General features: G+C 71.8%; 1 protein-coding gene across 1 annotated transcript; it reads left to right on the plus strand.

The window, feature by feature from the left end:
• The first annotated feature begins 2,401 nt into the window (after positions 1-2,401).
• CORO1B (coronin 1B) lies at positions 2,402-9,892 on the plus strand. Its single transcript, XM_075711752.1, is given in 12 exon segments — positions 2,402-2,602; positions 2,711-2,833; positions 2,927-3,056; positions 3,152-3,237; positions 3,239-3,334; positions 3,523-3,642; positions 3,715-3,819; positions 3,909-4,054; positions 4,162-4,219; positions 7,963-8,040; positions 8,042-8,251; positions 9,767-9,892. Coding segments are annotated over 12 exon segments (1,479 nt in total).
• The last annotated feature ends 2,288 nt before the right edge of the window (positions 9,893-12,180 follow it).

The following is a 12,180-nucleotide window of genomic DNA, read 5'->3' on the forward strand; positions in this document are numbered from 1 at the left end:
TGGAGTGACCCTGCCCCCGGGTGACCCTGCCCCCGGGTGACCCTGCCCTATGGAGTGACCCTGCCCCCGGGTGACCCTGCCCACGGGTGACCCTGCCCTATGGAGTGACCCTGCCCACGGGTGACCCTGCCCCACGGGGTGACCCTGCCCTATGGAGTGACCGTGCCCCCGGGTGACCCTGTCCTATGGAGTGACCCTGCCCCCGGGTGACCCTGCCCACGGGTGACCCTGTCCTATGGAGTGACCCTGCCCCCGGGTGACCCTGCCCACGGGTGACCCTGCCCTATGGAGTGACCGTGCCCCCGGGTGACCCTGTCCTATGGAGTGACCCTGCCCCCGGCTGACCCTGCCCTATGGAGTGACCCTGCCCCCCGTGTCCCCCCGTGTCCCCGCCGTCCCCCGGTGCCGTGCCGGGTCCCCCCTCCCCCCGGTCCCGGTGCCCCCCCCCCCCCCCCCCCCCCGTCGCGGGGCGCACGCGCGGGGCGGGGCGGGGCGGGGCGGCTCCGGTCACTTCCTGCCCCCGCCCCCTCCCGCCTCCGCCACCGGCCCCGCGCGCGCCGCCGCCCGCTCCCCCCCGGCCCCGGCCCGGCCCCGGCCGCCGGTGAGTGCGGGGACCGGACACCCCCCCCCACACCCCCGCCCCCCGCTGCGGGCCCCGGCGCCTCCCGGGGCCGCGGGGATGGGGCAGCCGCGGGTCCCGGCCTGGGGGCACCCACCCGACCCCCACCCACAGCCACCGGCCCCGGGCCGGCCCCCGAGGTGCCCCCTCCTGCTTCCCGGGGGGCTGCCCCGGCCCCGGCCCCGGCCCCGTACCCCGCGGGGCCACCCCCGTCCCCATCCCCGTCCCCACCGGGGCCACCCCCGTCCCCACCCCCGTCCCCACCGCTGTCCCCATCCCCTTACCCCGCGGGGCCACCCCCGTCCCCATCCCCGTACCCACCGGGGCCACCCCCGTCCCCATCCCCGTACCCACCGGGGCCACCCCCGTCCCCATCCCTGTACCCACCGGGGCCACCCCTGTCCCCATCCCCGTACCCACCGGGGCCACCCCTGTCCCCATCCCTGTCCCCATCCCTGTCCCCACCCCTGTCCCCATTCCTGTCCCCGTCCCCACCGGGGCCACCCCCGTCCCCATCCCCGTCCCCACCGGGGCCACCCCTGTCCCCATCCCTGTCCCCACCCCTGTCCCCATCCCCTTACCCCACGGGGCCACCCCTGTCCCTGTCCCCATCCCTGTACCCACTGGGGCCACCCCTGTCCCCATCTCTGTCCCCATTCCTGTCCCCTTACCCCGCGGGGCCACCCCCATCCCCACCCCTGTCCCCATCCCCGTACCCACCGGGGCCACCCCTGTGTCCCCATCCCCTTACCCCACGGGGCCACCCCTGTCCCTGTCCCCGTACCCACTGGGGCCACCCCTGTCCCTATTCCTGTTCCTATTCCTGTCCCCTTACCCCGCGGGGCCACCCCTGTCCCCATCCCCGTACCCACCGGGGCCACCCCTGTGTCCCCATCCCCTTACCCCACGGGGCCACCCCTGTCCCTGTCCCCGTACCCACCGGGGCCACCCCTGTCCCTATCCTTGTCCCCATCCCCTTACCCTGTGAGGCCCCCCCTGTCGCTGTCCCCATCCCTGTCCTTGTCCCCTTACCCTGAGGGGCCACCCCTGTCCCCATCCCTGTCCCTGTACCCACCAGGGCCACCCCTGTCCCCATTCCTGTCCCCTTACCCCGCGGGGCCACCCCTGTCCCCATCCCTGACCCTGTCCTTGTTCCCTTCTCTGGAGGAGCCACCCCTGTCCCCATTCCTGTTCCCTTACCCCACAGGGCCACCCCCCTCCCTGTCCCCTTACCCCACAGGGCCACCCCGGTCCCCGTCCTTGTCCCCTTACCCCACGGGGCCACCCCTGTCCCCATCCTCGTCCCCCTTACCCCACGGGGCCACCCCTGTCCCCATCCTCATCCCCTTCTCCCTGTCCTCCTTCCTGTCCCCATCCCTCTCCCCAGGGTGATGTCCCCATCCCCATCTCTGGAGGAGCCACCCCTGTCCCCATTCGGGGCGGGGGGACACGGACGCTCCCTGCCCCCCTGCGAGCCCCCCGCCGTGGGGCAGGGCAGGGCAGGGAGGGGTTTGTTTGCCCGGCGGGCACAGGGCAGCCCCGGCTTCCTGCTCCCGGGAGGGGCCCAGCCGCCCTTTACCCGGGGCGGGGGACAGGGACAGCCCCCCCCGGCATCCCGTCACCCATAGCGGGGCGCACCCCGATTCCCTCGCCCCAGCGCTGGGTGCCCCGTCCCACCTCCCTTGTCCCTGGCTGCGCCCTGCCTCTGCCCCGCCTTTTGGGGTGTCCCGTCCCCCCCGCCGCCTCCTCGGCGCTGACCCCGGCCCGGGGTGCGCCCCAGCCATGTCGTTTCGGAAGGTGGTGCGGCAAAGCAAGTTCCGGCACGTTTTCGGGCAGCCGGTGAAGACGGAGCAGTGCTACGATGACATCCGCGTCTCCCGCGTCACTTGGGACAGCACCTTCTGCGCCGTCAACCCTTCTTTCGTCGCCATCATCGTGGAGGCCAGCGGCGGCGGCGCCTTCCTCGTCCTGCCCCTGCACAAGGTGCCGGCGGCGATAACCGGGGTGCCGGCGCGGGGAAGGGTTCTGCGGCGGGGGGGGTCCGCGCCGGTGGGTGACCCCCACCCCCTCCCCGCGTCCCTTTGTCCCCAGACCGGGCGTATCGACAAGTCGTACCCCACGGTGTGCGGGCACACGGGCCCCGTCCTCGACATCGACTGGTGTCCCCACAACGACCACGTCATCGCCAGCGGCTCCGAGGACTGCACCGTCATGGTGAGGGGGTGGCCAGAAGGTTGGGGGGGGGCGGGTGCGGTGACGGCGGGGGGTCCCCCCGGCTTTGCCCACCGTCCCCTCCGCCCCGGGCAGGTCTGGCAGATCCCCGAAAACGGGCTGAGCCAGCCGCTGACGGAGCCGGTGGTGGTGCTGGAGGGGCACTCGAAACGCGTGGGCATCATCGCCTGGCACCCCACCGCCCGCAACGTCCTGCTCAGCGCAGGTAACGGGGGTTTGGGAGGCGGGGGCTGCGGGGGGGGTCGGCGCGTGGCCGAGGTGACCCCCCCCCCCCACCCCCCCGAACCCGCTGTCACCCAGGTTGTGACAACGTGGTGCTGATTTGGAACGTGGGCACGGCGGAGGAGCTGTACCGCCTGGAGGGGCTGCACCCCGACCTCATCTACAAGCGTCAGCTGGAGCCGGGACGGCGCCCGCTTCTGCACCGCCTGCAAGGACAAAAGCGTCCGCGTCATCGACCCCCGCCGCGGCACCGTGGTGGCCGTGCGTCCCCCGGGGGACCCGTCGCCCTGCCCGTGTCCCCGAGGCGCCCTCCCGCCCCGCTCCTCGGGGGGAGACCCCCCCAACCCTGCCCTTGTCCCCCCAATGTCCCTTGGGTGCCCCCGTCCCCTGCTCCCCGCCCTTCCCGGGGGTGCCGGGACGGCGCCGCTGACCCCGCGTCCCCTCCCCAGGAGAAGGAGCGGGCGCACGAAGGGGCTCGGCCCATGCGGGCCATCTTCTTGGCCGACGGCAAGATCTTCACCACCGGTTTCAGCCGTATGAGCGAGCGGCAGCTGGCGCTGTGGGACGTGGTGAGGAAGGGCCCCGGGGGTCCCGCGGGACCACCTCGGGGTGCCCCCCGGGGCTGACGCGTCGCCCCACAGGAGAACCTGGAGGAACCCATGGGATTGCAGGAGCTGGACTCCAGCAACGGGGCTCTGCTGCCTTTCTACGACCCCGACACCAACGTGGTCTACGTCTGCGGCAAGGTACGGCACCCCCCCCCAACCCACCACCCCCCCGCCGTGCCCCCCGCCGCCTCTCGCCCGTGGACCCCTCTAACGCCGCGTCCCCCCAGGGCGACTCGAGCATCCGGTACTTTGAGATCACGGAGGAGCCGCCCTACATCCATTTCCTCAACACCTTCACCAGCAAGGAGCCGCAGCGGGGCATGGGCTGGATGCCCAAACGCGGGCTGGACGTCAGCAAGTGCGAGATCGCCAGGTGGGCACGGGGGGACACGAGGGGGACGAAGGGGGTGGTCCCCATTTCCGTCTGTCCGTCCCCCATGACCCCCCCCCCCCCCCTCCTTCTGTCCCCATCCCCGGCAGGTTTTACAAGCTGCATGAGCGCAAGTGTGAGCCCATCATCATGACGGTGCCCAGGAAGGTCGGTGGGGACGGGGACACCCCGCCGCGGGGCGTGGCAGCTGGGTGGGGGTCCCCTGGGTGGGGGGGGGGGGTGTCCCCAATCAGGCTGGTGGGGGTCCCCATGGGGGCTGCGTGGGGCAGGATGTGGTAGCTGAGGGCAGGGGGGGGCTCATCGAGATTGTGCAGGGTGCCTGGGGCAGGGCATGGTGGTTGGGTGGGGGGTCCCCAATCAGGCTGGGTGGGGGGGTCCCCAAATGCATTGATAGGGGGTCCCTGGGCAGAACGCGGTGCCTGGGTGTGGGGGTCTCCAGGCTGGGTGGGGGGGTCCCCAAATGCACTGCTAGGGGACCCTGGGCAGGACATGGGGGCTGGGTGTGGGGGGGTACCCAATTGGGCTGGGTGGGGGTCCCCAAATGCACTGATAGGGGACCCTGGGCAGGACATGGGGGCTGGGTGTGGGGGGTCCCCAATTGGGCTGGGTAGGGGTCCCCAAATGCACTGATAGGGGTCCCTGGGCAGGACATGGGGGCTGGGTGGGGGTCCCCAGTCAGGCTGGTGGGGGTCCCTGGGCAGAACATGGTGCCTGGGTGTGGGGGTCTCCAATCAGGCTGGGTGGGGGGGTCCCCAAATGCACTGATAGGGGGTCCCCGGGCAGAACACGGTGCCTGGGTGTGGGGGTCCCCAATCGGGCTGGTTGGGGGTCCCCAAGTGCACTGATGGGGTCCCTGGGCAGGACATGGGGGCTGGGTGGGGTCCCCAGGTAGAACACAGTGCCTGGGTGGGGGGGTCCCCAAATGCACAGATAGGGGTCCCTGGGCAGGACATGGGGGCTGGGTGGGGGTCCCCAGGTAGAACACGGTGCCTGGGTGGGGGGTCCCCAATCAGGCTGGGTGGGGGGATCCCCAAATGCACAGATAGGGGTCCCTGGGCAGGACATAGGGGCTGGGTGGGGGTCCCCAGGTAGAACACGGTGCCTGGGTGGGGGGTCCCCAATCAGGCTGGGTGGGGGGATCCCCAAATGCACAGATAGGGGTCCCTGGGCAGGACATAGGGGCTGGGTGGGGGTCCCCAATCAGTCTGGTGGGGGTCCCTGGGCAGGATGTGGTGCCTGGGTGTGGGGGTCCCCAGTCGGGCTGGTTGGGGGTCCCCAAGTGCACTGATGGGGTCCCTGGGCAGGACATGGGGGCTGGGTGGGGGGGGTCCCCAATCAGGCTGTGTGGGGGTCCCAGTGGGGGCTGTGTGGGGTCCCTGGGCAGGACATGGGGGCTGGGTGGGGTCCCCAGTCAGGCTGGTGGGGGTCCCTGGGCAGGACATGGGGGGCTGGGTGGGGGGGGTCCCCCAATCAGGCTGTGTGGGGTCCCTGGGCAGGATGTGGGAGCTGGGTGGGGGTCCCCATGGGGGCTGGGTGGGGTCCCCAGGTAGAACACGGTGCCTGGGTGGGGGGGATCCCCAAATGCACAGATAGGGGTCCCTGGGCAGGACATGGGGGCTGGGTGGGGGTCCCCAATCAGTCTGGTGGGGGTCCCTGGGCAGGATGTGGTGCCTGGGTGTGGGGGTCCCCAGTCGGGCTGGTTGGGGGTCCCCAAGTGCACTGATGGGGTCCCTGGGCAGGACATGGGGGCTGGGTGGGGGGGGTCCCCAATCAGGCTGTGTGGGGGTCCCAGTGGGGGCTGTGTGGGGGTCCCTGGGCAGGACATGGGGGCTGGGTGGGGGTCCCCAATCAGTCTGGTGGGGGTCCCTGGGCAGGATGTGGTGCCTGGGTGTGGGGGTCCCCAATCGGGCTGGTTGGGGGTCCCCAAGTGCACTGATGAGGTCCCTGGGCAGGACATGGGGGCTGGGGGGCGTGTCCCCAAATGCACAGATAGGGGTCCCTGGGCAGGACATGGGGGCTGGGTGGGGGTCCCCAATCGGGCTGTGTGGGGGTCCCCAAATGCACAGATAGGGGTCCCTGGGCAGGACATGGGGGCTGGGTGGGGTCCCCAGTCAGGCTGGTGGGGGTCCCTGGGCCAGGACATGGGGGCTGGGTGGGGGGGGTCCCCAATCAGGCTGTGTGGGGTCCCTGGGCAGGATGTGGGAGCTGGGTGGGGGTCCCCATGGGGGCTGGGTGGGGTCCCCAGGTAGAACATGGTGCCTGGATGGGGGGGTCCCCAAATGCACAGATAGGGGTCCCTGGGCAGGACATGGGGGCTGGGTGGGGGTCCCCAGGTAGAACACGGTGCCTGGGTGGGGGGTCCCCAATCAGGCTGGGTGGGGGGATCCCCAAATGCACAGATAGGGGTCCCTGGGCAGGACATAGGGGCTGGGTGGGGGTCCCCAGGTAGAACACGGTGCCTGGGTGGGGGGTCCCCAATCAGGCTGGGTGGGGGGATCCCCAAATGCACAGATAGGGGTCCCTGGGCAGGACATAGGGGCTGGGTGGGGGTCCCCAATCAGTCTGGTGGGGGGTCCCTGGGCAGGATGTGGTGCCTGGGTGTGGGGGTCCCCAGTCGGGCTGGTTGGGGGTCCCCAAGTGCACTGATGGGGTCCCTGGGCAGGACATGGGGGCTGGGTGGGGGGGGGTCCCCAATCAGGCTGTGTGGGGGTCCCAGTGGGGGCTGTGTGGGGTCCCTGGGCAGGACATGGGGGCTGGGTGGGGTCCCCAGTCAGGCTGGTGGGGGTCCCTGGGCAGGACATGGGGGCTGGGTGGGGGGGGTCCCCAATCAGGCTGTGTGGGGTCCCTGGGCAGGATGTGGGAGCTGGGTGGGGGTCCCCATGGGGGCTGGGTGGGGTCCCCAGGTAGAACACGGTGCCTGGGTGGGGGGATCCCCAAATGCACAGATAGGGGTCCCTGGGCAGGACATGGGGGCTGGGTGGGGGTCCCCAATCAGTCTGGTGGGGGTCCCTGGGCAGGATGTGGTGCCTGGGTGTGGGGGTCCCCAGTCGGGCTGGTTGGGGGTCCCCAAGTGCACTGATGGGGTCCCTGGGCAGGACATGGGGGCTGGGTGGGGGGGGTCCCCAATCAGGCTGTGTGGGGGTCCCAGTGGGGGCTGTGTGGGGTCCCTGGGCAGGACATGGGGGCTGGGTGGGGGTCCCCAATCAGTCTGGTGGGGGTCCCTGGGCAGGATGTGGTGCCTGGGTGTGGGGGGTCCCCAATCGGGCTGGTTGGGGGTCCCCAAGTGCACTGATGAGGTCCCTGGGCAGGACATGGGGGCTGGGGGGCGTGTTCCCCAAATGCACAGATAGGGGTCCCTGGGCAGGACATGGGGGCTGGGTGGGGGTCCCCAATCGGGCTGTGTGGGGGTCCCCAAATGCACAGATAGGGGTCCCTGGGCAGGACATGGGGGGCTGGGTGGGGTCCCCAGTCAGGCTGGTGGGGGTCCCTGGGCAGGACATGGGGGCTGGGTGGGGGGGGGTCCCCAATCAGGCTGTGTGGGGTCCCTGGGCAGGATGTGGGAGCTGGGTGGGGGTCCCCATGGGGGCTGGGTGGGGTCCCCAGGTAGAACATGGTGCCTGGATGGGGGGGTCCCCAAATGCACAGATAGGGGTCCCTGGGCAGGACATGGGGGGCTGGGTGGGGGTCCCCAATCAGTCTGGTGGGGGGTCTCTGGGCAGGATGTGGTGCCTGGGTGTGGGGGTCCCCAATCGGGCTGGGTGGGGGTCCCCATGGGGGCTGTGTGGGGGTCCCTGGGAGGGTCCCATCACCATGGGGGCTGTGTGGGGGTCCCCGGGAGGGTCCCATCAGCCCCTCTGACATTGGGGGGGGGGGGGGGGGGGGGGGCGCAGTCGGACCTGTTCCAGGACGACCTGTACCCCGACACGGCGGGCCCCGAGGCGGCCATGGAGGCGGAGGATTGGGTGGCGGGGGCAGACGGCGGGGCCGGTGCTGGTGTCCCTGCGCCAGGCCTACGTCCCCAGCAAGCAGCGGGAGCTCAAGGTGAGCCGCCGCCCCCTCCTCCATGACACCTGCGCCCCCCCCGCCGCCGCCACGCCGCCCACCACGCCCCCCGCCGTGCCTGCCCCCGCCCGCCTCAGCGCTCCCCCGGCCCCGGGCACCGGCACCGCTGCGCCCACGGTACGTACGGGGCGGGGCGGGGGTGGGCGGGGCCTCTGTGGGTGGGGCTGGGAAATGGGTGTGGCCTCTGTGGGTGGGGCTGGGGAGTGGGTGTGGCCCCTGGGTGGGGCTGGGGTGGGTGTGGCCTCTGTGGGTGGGGCTGGGGAGTAGGTGTGGCCTCTGTGGGTGGGCTGGGGAGTGGGTGTGGCCTCTGGGTGGGGTTGGGGTGGGTGGGGCCTCTGCGGGTGGGGTTGGGGAGTGGGTGTAGCCTCTGTGGGTGGAGTTGGGGAGTGGGTGTGGCCTCCGTGGGTGGGGCTGGGGAGTGGGTGTGGCCTCTGGGTGGGGCTGGGGTGGGTGAGGCCTCTGTGGGTGGGGTTGGGGTGGGTGTAGCCTCTGTGGGTGGGGCTGGGGAGTGGGTGGGGCCTCTGTGGGTGGGGTCAGGGAGTGGGTGGGGCTGGGGTGGGTGTAGCCTCTGTGGGTGGGACCTTGGGGTCAGGGAACAGGTAGGGCCTCTGTGGGTGGGGTTGGGGAGTGGGTGGGGCCTCTGTGGGTGGGGCTGGGGAGTGGGTGTGGCCTCTGTGGGTGGGGCTGGGGAGTGGGTGTGGCCTCTGGGTGGGGCTGGGGTGGGTGTGGCCTCTGTGGGTGGGGTTGGGGAGTGGGTGTGGCCTCTGTGGGTGGGGTTGGGGGGTGGGTGTGGCCTCTGGGTGGGGCTGGGGTGGGTGTGGCCTCTGTGGGTGGGGTTGGGGAGTGGGGTGTAGCCTCTGGGGGTTGGGGGAGTGGGTGTAGCCTCTGTGGGTGGGGCTGGGGAGTGGGTGGGGCCTCTGTGGGTGGGGTTGGGGTGGGTGTAGCCTCTGTGGGTGGGGCTGGGGAGTGGGTGTGGCCTCTGTGGGTGGGGTCAGGGAGTGGGTGGGGCTGGGGTGGGTGTAGCCTCTGTGGGTGGGACCTTGGGGTCAGGGAATAGGTAGGGCCTCTGTGGGTGGGGTTGGGGAGTGGGTGGGGCCCTCTGTGGGTGGGGCTGGGGAGTGGGTGGGGCCTCTGTAGGTGGGGCTGGGGAGTGGGTGGGGCCTCTGGGTGGGGCTGGGGTGGGTGGGGCCTCTGTGGGTGGGACCTTGGTGGGGGTCAGGCAGTGTGTGTGGGCTCTGTGGGTGGAGCTGGGGGTGGGGTGGGGCCTGTGGGTGGGGCTGGGGAGTGGGCAGGGCCTCTTTGGGTGGGGTCAGAGAATGGGTGGGGCCTCTGGGTGGGCCCGGGGAATGGGTGGGGCCTCGGTGGGTGGGGCCTGGGATTGGGTGGAGCCTCTGGTGGGTGGGGTCAGAGAATGGGTGTGGCCTCTGCGGGTGGGGATGTGGGGCGTGGCCAGGCTGGGGCATTGGGTGGGTTCTCGGTAGGGTCGGGGGGGGTGAGTCTAAGGGTGGTTGCGGCAATAGGTGGGGGGGTGGAAGGGTGGGTGGGTGGTGTGTCATGGGGTGTGGCGGGGTGGGCGTGGCCCCGGTGGGCGTGGCTGACAGCGACGTGGCGGGGGGGGGGGGGGTCACGCAGGGGCCCGGGCGGCTGGAGGAGGTGCTGCAGGAGGTGGCCACGCTGCGGGCGCTGGTGGCCGAGCAGGGCCAGCGCATCACCCGGCTGGAGGAGCAGCTCAGCCGCCTGGAGAACGGCCACGTCTAGGGAAACCCCCCCCTGGGACCCCCGCAGGGACCCCCAGCCCCCCGCAGGGACCCCCACCCCCCCATAGGGACCACGCCTGTGCCTCAGGCTCCCCCAAACCCTCCCCCCCACCCCCCCAAATCCCCCCCAACCTCCACTGCCGGGTCCTTCTCCGTCGGAGGGCTGGCCGCCCCCCCTGGCAGCCCCCCCCCCTCACCCCCATTGCCTTATTGGGTGCTGCCCCCCCTCCCCAGAAAATCATGGACCATTCCTACCCGCCTCCCTGCTCCACATCTTGGGGCTGGGGGCTGCTCCTGGGATCAAACACTACCCCCTGCACCCCCCCCCGTCCCCGGGTGGGGTGGGCTTTTCCCCCCCCTTCCTGTGGGGCAGGGCATGATCTGGCCCCCCCCCCCAACTATGGGATATTGGTCCCCCCTATATTTTGGGGGCTTCTTCCCCTTCCTTGTGTCCCCCCCCCCCCCATTACAGTGCAGGGTCAAAAACTATATTTTCACTCCAAATAAAGGACTTTATAAGAAAAATGCCGGGTGAGGCCGGGGCAGAGGGGCCCTGGGGAGGCTCGGGGGGGGTTGCTGTGGGGTTGGGGGGGCTCATTGGGGGGGGCCAGGGAGCTCTGAAGGCTGGGGGGGGGGGGGGGACATGGGGGGGGGGACACAGGAAGGCGCCAGCGGGCGCAGGCTCGCCCCGCCTCAGGCAGGAAATTGGGGGGATGCGGTGGGGACGCTGGGGAGATGGCCCCCCCCCCCCCCCCAAAATAGCGCTGTGCCGTGGGGCAGGGGACCCCTCTGTGTGCCCCATCGCCCTGCCCTGGGGGGGGTCCCCTTGGTGTCCCCAGGGGGTTGGTGGCATTGGGGGGGGGGGGGGGTGACCTCAGGGTCATGGTGGGGAGCAGGGGGACAATGGGGGGGGTCAGAGGGGGCAACGGGGGGGGGTGAGAGCGGGTCCCCAGGGCTGGCAGCCACCCTGGGTTGCCAGGGCCCTTGGGTGCATTTTGGGTAGGCGGGGGGGACACGCAGACACGGCACCTCGTCTCCCCCCGCGGCGATACATCCGCTGCCGGGGGCAGGAAGCGCCGGGGGGGGGGGGGCCCCCCCCAAGTACGACTTGTGCCTGCGGCACCAGCATCGGCTCCGGCAGCACCCGCTGATGGTAAGCACCCCCAAAACCGCGCAGGATGGGAGATTGGGTGTCTGGGGCCTGGGCGACGGGGTGGGGGGGGCATCGCCCAGAATGGGAGTGAGCTGGCGGGGGGGGGGGGGGGGGGGGAAGCCATTCCCCAGCCTCAGTTTCCCCTGCTAAATCTGGGGGGGGGTTGGGGGGGTGGCTGCACTTTGTTCAAATTTGGCTCCCCCCCCCGACCCCACGACCGGTGCTGCCCCGTGGGCTTGGGGTTTGGGGTGGGGGGGGGCAGCAGTGGGGGGGGTCCCTGGAGCAGATCCCCCTCCCACAGCGGGGCTGGGGGGGGGGGGGGGGGGGGCAGCGGGGCCTGGCGCTGCTGGAGCTGGGGGGGCAGGTTTTGGGGGGGGGGGGGCAAGGGCAGCACAGTGGGGCTGGGGGGGCAGGTTGGGGGGGCGAGGGCAGCACGGTGGGGCTGGGGGGGCAGTTTGGGGGGGTGAGGTCAGCACGGTGGGGCTGGGGGGCAGTTTGGGGGGCAAGGGAAGCACAGTGGGGCTGGAGGGGGGCAGTTGGGGGGGTGAGGTCAGCACGGTGGGGCTGGGGGGGGCAGTTTGGGGGGCAAGGGCAGCACAGTGGGGCTGGAGGGGGCAGTTTGGGGGCAAGGGCAGCACGGGGGGGGCTGAGGGGACAGTTTTGGGGGGGCGAGGTCAGCACGGTGGGGCTGGGGGGGGCAGTTTGTGGGGCGAGGGCAGCACGGAGGGGCTGGGGGGGCAGGTTGGGGGGCGAGGGCAGCACGGAGGGGCTGGGGGGGCAGGTTGGGGGGCGAGGGCAGCATGGGGGGGCTGAGGGGGCAGTTTGGGGGGTGAGGGTAGCATGGGGAGGCTGAGGGGGCAGTTTGGGGGGATGAGGGCAGCACGGTGGGGCTGGGGGGGGTCAGTTTGTGGGGCGAGGGCAGCACGGAGGGGCTGGGGGGGCAGGTTGGGGGGCGAGGGCAGCACGGTGGGGCTGAGGGGGCAGTTTGGGGGGGGCAAGGGCAGCACGGTGGGGCTGAGGGGGGTCAGTTTGTGGGGCGAGGGCAGCACGGAGGGGCTGGGGGGGCAGGTTGGGGGGCGAGGGCAGCATGGGGGGGCTGAGGGGGCAGTTTGGCGGGATGAGGGCAGCACGGTGGG

Source organism: Pelecanus crispus, chromosome 6 (assembly GCF_030463565.1).
Source record: "Pelecanus crispus isolate bPelCri1 chromosome 6, bPelCri1.pri, whole genome shotgun sequence".
Taxonomy (NCBI): Eukaryota; Metazoa; Chordata; class Aves; order Pelecaniformes; family Pelecanidae; genus Pelecanus; species Pelecanus crispus.